Source organism: Astatotilapia calliptera, chromosome 23 (assembly GCF_900246225.1).
Source record: "Astatotilapia calliptera chromosome 23, fAstCal1.2, whole genome shotgun sequence".
In the NCBI taxonomy this organism is placed as follows: domain Eukaryota; kingdom Metazoa; phylum Chordata; class Actinopteri; order Cichliformes; family Cichlidae; genus Astatotilapia; species Astatotilapia calliptera.
This window is the reverse complement of record NC_039323.1, coordinates 7,911,145-7,924,087: the sequence shown is the minus strand read 5'-3', so window position 1 is coordinate 7,924,087 and position 12,943 is coordinate 7,911,145. Positions and strand designations below refer to the sequence as shown.

At 38.5% G+C, this 12,943-nt stretch overlaps 1 protein-coding gene across 1 annotated transcript; it reads left to right on the top strand.

Moving 5' to 3' along the window:
* The first annotated feature begins 226 nt into the window (after nt 1-226).
* Nucleotides 227-6,573, top strand: tmem165 (transmembrane protein 165). Its single transcript, XM_026159406.1, has 6 exons — nt 227-600; nt 991-1,216; nt 1,363-1,538; nt 2,222-2,404; nt 2,608-2,713; nt 4,790-6,573. The coding sequence occupies exons 1-6, from the start codon at nt 448-450 to the stop codon at nt 4,864-4,866; spliced, it is 921 nt and encodes a 306-aa protein (XP_026015191.1). The 5' UTR covers nt 227-447; the 3' UTR covers nt 4,867-6,573.
* The last annotated feature ends 6,370 nt before the right edge of the window (nt 6,574-12,943 follow it).

Genomic DNA, 12,943 nt, shown 5'->3' with positions numbered 1-12,943 from the left:
TTAGGATTAGAATAGTAATGTTACATAAAAATATATAAAGAGAAAATTTGTAACTAATAAACAGAAGGTCCTTTTTCAAGTTTTTTCTTTTCAATGCAAAACTATTGAAAGAAAACAATGAAACTATATTTAAATAGCATTATGATCGACAATGAGATTGTCCATTCACTGAGCACTTCGCTGTGTGCGTCAGCTTACAAACCACGTCATTCATTTGAACCTCCAATCATCTGTCTGCGTTGCTCCTCTTTGCGGCAGCACGGTTCTACTTCCCCCATGAGTTGAGTTGGCCCGGTCGGTCTCTCTGATCGTGACGTGTGTTACCTCAAATTGTATAGGTTACTAAATATGGAGTTATACGGTTTTGTTGCAGATAACATGCAGTGATACGAGGGAGAGAAATTAGCGCGCAAATCGAGTCGTGTCGGTGTTTCGGAAGAAGTAATAATGCCTCGCGCGGCTGGCAGAAGAGATGGTGGGGCTAGCAGAAATGTGATGTGTGTCTTGTTTCCGCTCACCGCCGTGTTTTTGTTTTTGTCGGTCGGTGTTACTGCTATTCAAGAGGAGCAAAAAGCTGTCCCGGAACAGCCCCCACAAGAGGTGAAAGGTTTTGCTTCATTGTCACTAATTAAGTGTTTTATCGTCATGTATAGGAAGCGGTCTTTGACGCGCTTCTTCCTCGCGCCCCGGGCTAGCCGAGCTCGTGCTAACTGATACGTCTCGCAGAGTTCCGGGTGTAACGTTAGCAGAAGTGGACAAAGTTACACTTGAATTTTTTAATCGTGAAGAAATTGCTTTAAAGTTAAGGTGACAGTCATTTGGGTGTCACGACGAGAAGGTCGTCATGTCCCCGCCAGTTTTGTTTACCTATTTAAACATTGTGGCCGAAGTGTTACAGCCAACAAGGGCAAACTTGAATACCTCATACTGATTTTTATTACAAACTGTGTGTAACTCAGCTGACAGTCACTGTGTGCATTTCCTTTGCAGAAAGTCTCCAGTCCCCAGCCACCGGGCCCAGTGGTTTCTGAAGATGTCTCCACCAAAGGGAACCTGGGCTTCATTCATGCCTTTGCTGCCTCTTTATCTGTCATCATTGTCTCTGAGTTGGGAGACAAGACCTTTTTCATCGCTGCTATCATGGCCATGCGCTACAACCGCCTCACCGTGCTGGCCGGGGCTATGCTGGCCTTAGGATTCATGACTTGTCTTTCTGGTTTGTAAAACTTTGGATTTGGCCTTGACTGTTTTTTTGTTTGTTTGTTTGTTTTGTTTTGTTTTGTTTTTTGGCATTACCCTTCGATCAGATCCTGAGAAATAACAAATACGTGTTGTTGTTGTTTTTTCTTTCCCACATCATAGTACTGTTTGGCTATGCCACTACCATCATCCCAAGAATCTACACATACTATGTATCCACTGCTCTGTTTGCCATCTTCGGTATTCGCATGCTTAGAGAGGGGCTAAAAATGAGTCCAGATGAAGGTCAGGAGGAGCTGGAGGAGGTGCAGGCAGAGATCAAGAAGAAGGACGAAGAGGCAAGTTAACTTGATTATAAACTATCTAGAAAAACAACATTTTTTAATGTCCAATAGTACAACTCCAGTCCACATACATAATTTACATATTCAGTAATAGAAACGCCTCCTGAGTGGGTCCAGTTACTAACTGCTGACACCATTTTGCTTAGTAATTAGCGATTCGCAAATGGCTCATATTACTTAATCACCCAGAAGACCTAGTTACATTTTGCTGCTGCTGATGTGAGTTTTTGTTGTGTGGAAATTCTGATCTTATCATCAGGCTATATGAGCACATGGACACTTTAAAGTTGCCTGAGGCTGTCTTATTGAATGGCACCATTATGAGCTGTAATCGAAGTGCTGTACTGTAGACTAAATAAAAAAAAAATTAAAAAAACAGATGGCTGATTGAACCTCTTAGCAATAGTGACAGTTTGTCATACAAAGTCAAGCTTAATTATATTCCCGTGCAGATCTGCATTCTAAGGTGTACTTGTAGAGGACATAAATCTACATCCTCTTGATCAAAACAAATCCGTTATAAGGAATATAGTTGGACCATCCACAGAGGACCTCATGACAAAATTTTGATCAAAGTATAGCACCCTTGTAAGTGAACCCTGCCTCTTGCAGGTACTGAGCCATGAAAGTACTCTATTGGGTTGTCTTTCAAACCTCATGCCTTGTTGTCTGTGCAGCTCCAGCGGACTAAGCTCGCTAATGGGACTGCAGATGTGGAGGCTGGAACAGGGACTGCTGTTCCTCAGGGAAAGTGGCACAGCTTCATCTCACCCATCTTCATCCAATCCCTCACTCTCACTTTCCTCGCAGAGTGGGGGGACCGATCGCAGCTAACTACAATTATTCTAGCTGCCCGGGAGGTTTGTGACTTTCACTGTTAGACAGCTGCTGTTTAATGCTTTGTAATATATTTTACAATAAATAGAGGCCATACATTTTCACTTTGATTGGCTGTTTGTTTCTTTTAGTTGCTGCTGTATTAATACACTGGTAATATTTAAGAAAAGAGTAAAAAAATAAATAAAAATATGGTATATAAACTGTTTTTGTTTTTTATTCTTAGGATCCATTTGGAGTCGCAGTGGGCGGCACCATTGGACACTGTCTGTGCACAGGTCTGGCTGTGATAGGAGGGAGAATGATTGCCCAGAAGATATCGGTTAGAACAGGTAAGATGGCCTAAATTGTGTAATAAAATAAAATAAAAAATTATTTATTTATTTATTTTTTTTAATTAAAAAAAAAAAAAAAAAAGACGGGTAGGAGAAGTGGGTTCCTATTCTCCTGGGAGAATTCCTCTGGAGGCAGCTCTGTTTACACACAATAATTATCAAAATATTTGTAGACAATCCTGTTAAGGTTTGATGGATTAGGTGGATCAGATTTAAAAACAAACAGAGAGAGAAAACAGCGATCTACTGTTAAACTAATTGTCATTTTGCCCAAAAATGGTACACACACAATTTACAGCCCACGTTTTACAATGATTGAAATGCATTTTTATTTTTAAAAAATCAAGTAGGTATTTGTAGAGTGCAGTCTAAAAAAAAAAAGTAAAGTAAAAACTTTCAAAGTAGAGCTGTAATGACTCATTGAATAATTCAAATAACCAGACGATTTAAAGAAAATCTTCGACACAAATTTTCTCCTTTGTTTAACACACGGCTGTGTGGCGCTCAGTCATCTCCATGTAAACATGAGCGTTTCACCACTAACACTTTCATTAGAAACGTATCTAGGAGCAGGCATGTGAATAAAATATGTCAGTATTAGGCCCATGTTTTTCAACAAGAGTATAATAACACAACAGCAGCAGTGATGATGATGATGTTTAACATGGAGTCTGTCTACACGCACGGTGAAGAGCAAAGAGGGGGAGTCGTTACTGAGATGGTGACCTCAGTTAGAGTGAAAGAAAACGTTTTTCTAGTGTCCAAAACAGCAGCGCTGTTCTTGTGGTCACCATTAAAACCTTTTACTGGGAAAAAGCTAATGGGAGTCTTCATCAAACCATCCAATCAATGAACTCCAAGCTTTTGTTTTATACAGTGAAAATCTATAGTAAAGCTACAGAAGTTGCATTAAAATATCCAAATGAGCTGTTAACTTGGCCTGATACCATGTTTAAAATTAGGCAGCCGGCTGAAGCCTGACGAAAACCGTCCCATTTTGTATCATAATGATTCCTGAAACAAGCAGGAGGGAGTCTAAAGGAGGGCATGGGGTGTTTAGACAATATTTCAAGGCTTTCACAAATTTGTCTTTCAGATTTAAAGTGAAATTAAATATGAATACACATGTTAATATTTTAAAATATATATATATATAAAGTTTGCTGACCTGTGGCTGTTAAGTCAGACACTGACTTATTATTAACATGTCATTATTAACATCTGCACCATCATAACGTCTTGTTTTCAGCAGCACGAAAATTTTTCATAATAGCATAGGACAAACTTCAGCCAATGCATGGTCCTTTAAAGGCTTACAGATACAACCCCATTCATTCACTAACACACTCAAACATGCAGACACACAGATGCAGACAAACACATACACATGAAACCTACCTCATCCAGAAGATAAAATATTACTAATTAAAGGGTTTAGGTGTTTTTTGACAGATGCCATTATATAAAATGGAAACCCACGAGCAGTATATTTTGAAAGAACTGTTGCGGGGGGGGTTTCCCCCTCTTTTGAATATTTATTATTGCTCATTAATAAGTTCTTATCTGATTGCTCAGTTAATCGATGGACTAATCAATAGAATACTTAATTACTAAATGAATCCTTATTTGCAGACCTATTTCAAAGTCACTTTTAGTTTGGATTCTGCACCATTGACACTCCTATTTCTAAGACTTCAGTCTGCTGCCTCCACCTAATATGATTCATTTAAAATTTTCTTGACATGGTCTGTGACGATATTGGACCATTTGCCCTCCCCTAACTTCCCTCGCAGGAATGCTGAGACTCCTGGGAGTCCTTCCTAGTGATGCAATGCTGTAATCATTTGGTTTTACCATCATGAAAATTACTGGTAAATTCACATTTGCTACAAAAACCTCAAGATGACCCATGATGGGGCTTCACAGAAAGATTCAGTAGTTTGTTCATATAGCTATATCAGATTTAAAAGATCAAAAAAATAAAGAAACCAGTTTAGCGTCAAATAAATCTGCCTTGTTTAAACTGAAAATCTTTGCTTAACTGACATTTGTTTTCTTGTTTTGTTTCTGTAGTTACAATCATTGGAGGAATTGTTTTTCTGGCATTTGCCTTGTCTGCCCTGTTCATCACACCAGAAACTGGACCTTAAATTGGAGAAAAGACTTTCAGGTTCACTCTGTAAATACTCGTAACATTTGATCAAGTTGCTGTAGATGCATTTTAGTTTCGACCCTCTTAGTCTAAAGGACTCAACAAAGAGTTGGAGTCCTGTCTTCCTTTCCTTGAACGTCTCTGTTCCTTTGTGATCTGTGAATCAGTTGGATTTCTCAGAGGTTAATTAACAACCTGTAGGTGGCATCCAAACCTCATGGGAAATGTGTTTGTTGACTGCTTACAAGGTGTGTTTCATCTTCATCTCGTCTAGTGAAGGAAAGACTGAATCACAGAGGCCTGATTAACAGGTGCGAGCTTAGAAAGGAGGGAGGACTTTGTCACACTCTTTAAAACTTGTATTCTTTTCACACGGTGTGTGAGAGAAAACTAGATTGTTGCAGATTGCTGCCCTATAACGTTCTACAGGTGGCTCAGAAACTGAAGCCAACTTTCCTCATAGTAATATCTCAGCAAAGGAACTTAGTCCATTTAAAAAATCTTTTCCGTTTTTAATGTCTATTTTAAATGTTAAGAATGAGCCCCTTTGCTGTCAGGTGACTTTTGGCAGAATATGAGCCGCCAGTTTCCTCCCAAGTACAGCAGTTGAGGCTGGTGTTACTGTTGTTTCCACTATCTGTTATTAGCTTCTTCGTTTTTTTAAGCGCACACCTTACAGAGGTGCATGTGACAGTGCATTCAGATTCTCTGTCAGATTGGACCAGTGTGCAAATGGCACAGCTAACATCACACTATCCAGATAGCTCCCCTGTGGTTACCACACAGATTACTTCCAACGGTGTGAGCATGTCTCGAGTACTATTTACTGCTGCTACATGTCAGATGTGGGACAGCTGTAGAGCATATCCCCGTCTGGTGTTCTGCGGATTGTCACAGAGCTTGTTTACTTCAGAGGGAAAAACACCAAAACCAGAACCAGCTGCACATTTATAGCAACAGTTTCTGTGATCTGACTTACACTAAGATTTTTTTTTTTATTTTTCTTTTGTAAATACAAGATTTTTTTTTCCCTCTAGTTTCACATAAGAGCAGTCCTTTACAGAGACCTGAACCACTAGAATACCTCTACTTACCTGTATTTGAATGTCAGCATCCTGGGTTTATCTACAGTTCACGTGAACCTCTTCAGAAATGATAATCGTATTTACTCATAATGGTATCAGACGGTAACGGTGAACAAGGCGTGGGATTAGGTTGAAGAAAGGGCCAGGAGTCACCCTGACAGGTTCAGTCTTCCTCTGCGATTAAAGCCATTTCCAGCATGAACCTCAGTTACTGAGACAGATTGTAAAGAGGACTACATCAGGTACAAAAATTATTTATCCTACACAAGACTTGCAGTAGAAGCCACTTCTCTTAGGTGTGTTGGATCTGCGGTGACAGCTCGACCTAACTTAATTTAGACCTAAATTTCACCCTTCATTTTTAAATGGTACGTATTTATTTAGCTTCCTTTTCTTTTTCCTTTCTAGGCATATGTATTGACAAAGGGTGGATGATATTACTGTACAAGCAATGGAAATATTTTTTTAAGTGAATAGGCTAAAGCTGTGTTGTCAATATTTGACAGGCTGTGAACTACTTCTGTTTGTAATACAGGTTCTTTGAAATGCCTATAAGTCTTTAAAAAAAAAAAAAAAAAAGATCAATAAAAGTTTCATGTGTTGTCTGATTTCTAAACTAACATTTAGTGCCGTGTTTGAGTTGAGTGGTGAGGAGGAATACAGAGTCAATTATAGGAACAGCACCAAAGATGATTCACACAGATTTATTTTTGAATCCAAGGGGAGCAAAAGATCGACAGATTTGCCTCATAAGGGTTATGTTGAGGTCCATGAATAATTTGGCTCAAGAAATTAATGCAAGTCACCTTAAAGGATACCCATTATACTTTTCATCATATTACTGTCATCTATTTACTGATACAGTGACTAAAGCTCATTTTAGAGTATTTTTTCCACTTTGCTCTGTATATGGAAGTTTATTTCAGACACTGCATGGGTGGAAAAATGACATCCATAAGTCAAACTTTGGGGTTTGGTTTTGTTGATTCATTTAATATGCCATCAACCTGGCAGGGACTACAGATGAAAATTAATCCATCTGGCTATTTACAAGATTAATTTTAGTGCTCATGTTAATTAATATGCATTGTCCCTTTGAAATAAACATACATATACCAACTTAATGATTTATGGATGGCAAAAAAAAATTTTTTTTTCAGTGGTTGAAACAAGTTTTCATGCCTTTATGTCGTCAGTGAGAATAAGTATTAATCATTCTTAACACGTCACATCTCACGCTGTTCAAACTTTGTTTGCTAAGGGCAGCAAATCAGAAAAGCAGAGGGATGAGCGCTACAATGAGTGGTTTCAGACAGTGGATGTACTGAGGGGTTGCACCAACATCCAGTATGAAATGTAAACGGATTATTTTGAACTTTGAGTCATGCAAAGCTACGGTAATGTTGTTAAAGAATTTACCAAAAAACAATGAAGCTGGAAATCAGCACAATAGGTCATCTTTAAGTGTCTTTATAACACTGGAGTGCAATAAAATGCTAATGTGTACAATTTCTAAATGTTGGATATAATCAGTAATTAAAGTTGAGCTGAGGTGTTTAACCTAATAACAAACAGCAGGTGTCAGTAGTGGATGCTTAGTGCAACATTTCCCAGTTGTGCTTCATAGAAGAACAAACTGGAAGCCTTAGCATTCACTACAAACTCTTAAAGCTTTTTAGAAAGAAAACTGGAATAGGTTCTATTATGTGGTTATAAAGTTGTAATAGATGCATTTATTGATGATTAAGAGATTAACTGCTCTGAATTGAGTTGATTGTTTTAGAGTTAGATATTAGTTTTGCCAATTTGTAACTCAAATATTCTGCTTGAAGTAAACAATCCATGCATATGTGTTTTTCAGCTTCACATAACGATTAAATATATTAATTCATATCTGCACGTGATCAGACTTGCCTATAATGTAGTGAGAGAGGTTAATTAACAACTCAAAAAGACATGACTTAAAACTCTTTACAAAGGGTGTATTTTTTATCTCAAATGTAACCAAAGATTTCAATTCATACTCAGATGTGTTACCAAAGTTAAATCAGAAGTTGGATCTTCTGGTCAAACCTGAACTACTGACGTCATTACAGGAGTTCAAAAGTCCTGCTCCCGTCATCAATCAGGGTGTGACCACATTGTGTGGGATGTAGTCATGAAAGATTTAATGTTGTTTTTTGCTATTGAGCGCATTGCAGCAGTTAATTACTTGAGCCAAACCACCAAAAAAAAAAGCCACAAAAATATGAACTGAAAGCAGAGAGAGAGAGAGAGAGAGAACACCGAGTTTCATCAGAACTACACAACACTGAACATAATTCACTGTGTTCTTTGATTTAGGGTTTGTGTCCTGAGGTTTCCCTGGACAACATTTCCCCCACTTGTTTTTGAGACTTGCCAGTGACCCACAGATAACTTTAAAAGCCCAAGTTGCCCTTATACATATATATATATATAAATTGGTCATTGTGGGGTTTTTTTTTGTTTTGTTTTTTAAAAATCACTATTGCTTAATTGGCAGGGAAAGACTCAGTATAAACACTGAATAAAGACTGAAAAGAAATATACATAAAAGTATGTGTATATATATGGATATATATATACACACACTTTTAATTTGATTCCAAGTGTTAACCAGCACTTTCTGGGGTCTTTGTGTCTATGTCACAGTTAGTTTAAATCCTTCAAATGTTTATCAAACCTCTATTATTGTCTTTTTTGCACATTAAAAGTTAGATTATTTGATTTCTCATTATATATATATATATATATATATATATATATATATATATATATAGTTCCATAAAGTTTATACCACACATAGAAAAATAATTAAGTTCTCTTATTTACTGTATTTCCTATCTTACAATGTGCAAAGCCTCCCACAGGCATACGCCTCCTCATGAAAAATGAAGTCCCCACGTTAATGACACTGAATACATTCTTGTAGGCATGTGCTGCTTGCATGCAGCACAGGACGAGGTCCACTCTACAGAAATTCGTAACAGGAGATAGCGGTTGTCTTACTCAAACACTGATCTGTTGTAGTATGATCACTGATTTTAAAGGAGGAGGGAGAGAAATGCCATGTGGAAAATTAGGACTACGAGGTCCAATTATAATCCAATTTATGCAGCACAGAATCATCACAGTGGAGCAAGCAGGTATTGGAGATTCAATGAAAATGTAATTTGTGGGTTTTAAAAACAAGGAGGCAGTTTATACAAGCGCTTTTTGCTTTGTTTTTTTCTTTTGCACTGACAGGAGGCTGGTGAGATAGCAAGCGAGAATGTCTAATAGTTTAATGTCCCGGATTTGGATTTTATTATTTATTTAGAGTTGTCCTGAAGAAAGAGATTGAATAATTAACTCAGAATGGTTCTGTCATCATTTGTGGGATCTGGGATCATAAAGGTGCATTCTGTACGTTCGCTTTCACTCTTTTCTGTACTTGACAGTAATTTAGGGAACTTACTAAATCAGATACAGATAAATCTTGTAAAATTATTGTTCCGTTATCATTTTAAGTTTAAAAAAAAAAGGTGATTTGTGAGATAAGGAAGATACTTTGAAGCATTGTTTCTCCAAGTCAAGACAAATATACAAATCTATATTCTTCATCTGGTCCCATCTGCAGTATGAAGGTTAATGAAAATGGTAGTTACATGTGGCCAATGATAAATGATAAGTCACAGAAATAATTCAAAGAAAAAAGGCCAAATGTATTTGAAGTTTTGAATAATGAACTTTCAGACATTAACAGCCTAGTTAGACTGAAGAATCATAAGTGCCCAGAGGTATTATCGTGGTAGAAACTGTAGCTGTTGATGTGACAGTTGATTTTCCTCCCAGCCTAATCCAACCTGAGCAGCATCAACCTTTAAGAAAAGCTGCTGCTTGTGCCAAATCATGATAGGCTCCTCTATCCTCGAGCAATAAACAGTAAATAAGAGTAGAGGCGCTTTCTATTGACACTCGATGCTTGCTTGGGTTTTCTATGCTGTACTGCACAAACTGGGAACAGTGGAATAAAATGTTCACTTTTCAGTGCTTTGAAGCACTCTGTACAACTGACTCCGTCTTCTGAAAATGGCTGGATTCAAGGTGGCCTAGAACAAAACTGACTTTCTAAATAAACGTATGCTATCGGGTAGGGTTTCCCCTTTGTGAACACTACACTCTAATACTGGGAAGATGATATAAGAGTGCACGGTTTTACAAGATATCTTGTAGCAGATGTCAAAGACTGACTTTGTGGCCATGTGTTGAGCTCAGCCCATCATTTCACACAGATGAAGAGGAGGTTGGACTGTCAGCTTCATACCATCTGGCAGTGCATTAGATCAGATGGTGAGGAGGCTGCAAAGCAAGCCTACTAAGCCAGAACACGTAGGGCTGAGTCTGCTGGGGATCCTGGTGATGGTCTCCGTCTACAGTAACACTGATCCCCTCAATGCCATCTTTAGCTCAGTGATACAAATTATGGTGAGTGTACTAAAAGTCTGGCTTACCCCAACTTTCCATTGTGACTGTAGAACTCCAAGGTTCTTTTTAGCTTTTGTCAAATATTTAATGGGTAATTAAAACGTCTTCCCGGTACTGCTGGATTTGGCCTAATATTATATAAGTGTGTCCTGAAAAATCTTTTTTTTTTAAACTTAAGGCAGCTTTAATCAGTGTTATTACAATGACAGTTGCTCACATGACTGCTTATATTTAAGTGCTTGCAGTTCTGAACCTAAAGAGTATTACTGGCTTTGCATTGTCCTCACTCTGAATGTTTTACGATCCATAACTGCAGTTTAGAAAAATAAATATTACCTGCAAAGCATCAATCAGCAGACGATGTTAGCATCCAGCTGCTGAATACCATCAAGTGTTAAGGAGCTGAAAAGCAACGGTTTGGTGGTACCAGTGCATGATGTAGAGCTGGGTTCACATGTTTTTCCACCATTTTACAAAAAAAAAAAAAAAAAAAGGCCCCCTTAAATTGGGACCCAAAGTGACATAAGTGTCTACACCAAGACACTGTCAGATACAGCCTCAATTTTCCTCCCACAGAAACAACACCTACTTCTACTGGGAACACTTCATGATATTAGATTCTCTGCCAAAATGTGTGCTGGTTCTCAAAAGGCACAATGGTAGAACTGGCTCAGCACCTCGTCTGCGGAAGAGAGGTTGCAAATGAAATCCCAAATGTAACTCATACGTTTGTTTTCTAAATGTAAAAAGCCATAATATATCCATGTCACTGCCATCAAGGGGCCAAATAACGTTACTGCAGTTCTCACAAGACAATCTCAGACCACTCAGCACAGCTACAAAAAGCAGAGCAACTGGCTTCTCCCGATAATCCACAGAGCTCAGAGAAGGGTATAATGGAATAGGATGGGATCTTTGTATCGGGTTGACAGGATGACTGGTGTCTCCCAGAAAGTCCTAGAGAGAGTGGATGCTTTTTGTTCTGCGTGCCCAGCTAAAACAGTTAGATGCCTTAAAACTAGATCATGTCTCTTACTAAAGTATTTAATGGGTTAGTATTTTATATTTACATACATCTAAAAGTATAAATGTTTACAGGTGAAATAAAGCATCCTTGGGTGCCAACACAGGCGATATGGATGGCTGTGAAATGGAGGGATCTCAAGTTCTAAAAATTAAGAAATGATGATATGAAGGATAATGTTAGCAGATCTTACTGTTGCATATGTTTAGCTTAATGTTGCCTCCATTCTATTCACAAATCTCACACATTGATTTCAAGTCTTAAGTGCTTGAGCACATCTTTAAAAAAACTAAAGTATTTTTCTATCATTCTGTCGATAATTTTGTGAAGTTGTGTGAAAATAGGCGTCAAGGATTAAACAAACTGTGACACAACAAACAGCATCGGCACTGTCTGATGCAGACACACAAACAAACATCCCCTAGGAGAAAGGAAGTCTGTGAAAATATCAGCCACTAAGCATTTTCAGGTCTTTTTTTCTGAGTATTAGAAAAAAAGCATATTCAAAGCTGCAAATAACAGACTATGCATTTCATTTCATGCATCATATAAAATATTACCGTATTTCCCGGACTACAAAGCGCACCTGAATATTAGCCGCACAAGCTAAAATCAGGGGAAAATCCTGTTTTGTACATACATTAGCCGCACCTGACTAAAAGCCGCAGGTGTTTCAATGTTGACTTATCATATGTAAGAGAATATGCACAAAGGGAATTGTCAGGAAAGAGATGGCTGTTTGGAGACACACCCCTTTTATTAATATTTTGAAAAACAAGTTATGGGTACATATTTGCACATGTAGTACATAACAGTAACCTACAGCACACCAGAAAAATAGATTCGGACTACCTTTTAGGCTCAGGTGCAGTGACACGGCTTTAACAAGAAGAAAAGTCAGTCATTCACCATCTTTCTCTTCTTCCTGCGCTCTAAAACCACCAAAGTCCTCTTCTCCAATGTCGGAAACGAACAGGCTCAGGATGGCTTCGTCATCCACTCTCCGCTTCTCTCCTTCGTTGTCACTTTCAAAACCAAAGAAATCCTCATTGTCAGTGTCAGAGTCGAACACCTTCAGAAGGGCCGTGGCGGTGTCCTCCTCTCCATCATGCAGCAGTCCGTTGGTGGATGTTTTCGCACTTTTCCACGCTGTCAGAATCCACCGGTGGAGTTGGGCATAACTTGCTTTTCGCAAGTTTATCGCCGCTCGTCATCCACGCCTCCCGCTGAATGCGTAGCGCTACTTTGAAGTTTGTTTTTCGCGCTACTTCGTACGGCACTACGTTGCCTGGCGGACGGACATGTGACTAACATACCACTCTTGAACCCCGATCCTTCCGCCAGGCAACGTAGTGCCGTACAACAGCGGAACAAACAAAACAAATCGTCTTACGATATCACAAAAATCATGGAAAATCCATAGAAAAGCCGCACCTGACTAAAAGCCGCAGGGTTCAAAGCTTGTGCAAAAAGTAGCG

Excerpts from the sequence above, each read along its gene's own strand:
- tmem165 (XM_026159406.1), top strand. The coding sequence starts at position 448 with ATGCCTCGCGCGGCTGGCAGAAGAGATGGTGGGGCTAGCAGAAATGTG. Across the intron at positions 1,217-1,362 it reads ATTCATGACTTGTCTTTCTG|TACTGTTTGGCTATGCCACT; the intron begins GTTTGTAAAACT and ends CCCACATCATAG. Across the intron at positions 1,539-2,221 it reads TCAAGAAGAAGGACGAAGAG|CTCCAGCGGACTAAGCTCGC; the intron begins GCAAGTTAACTT and ends TTGTCTGTGCAG.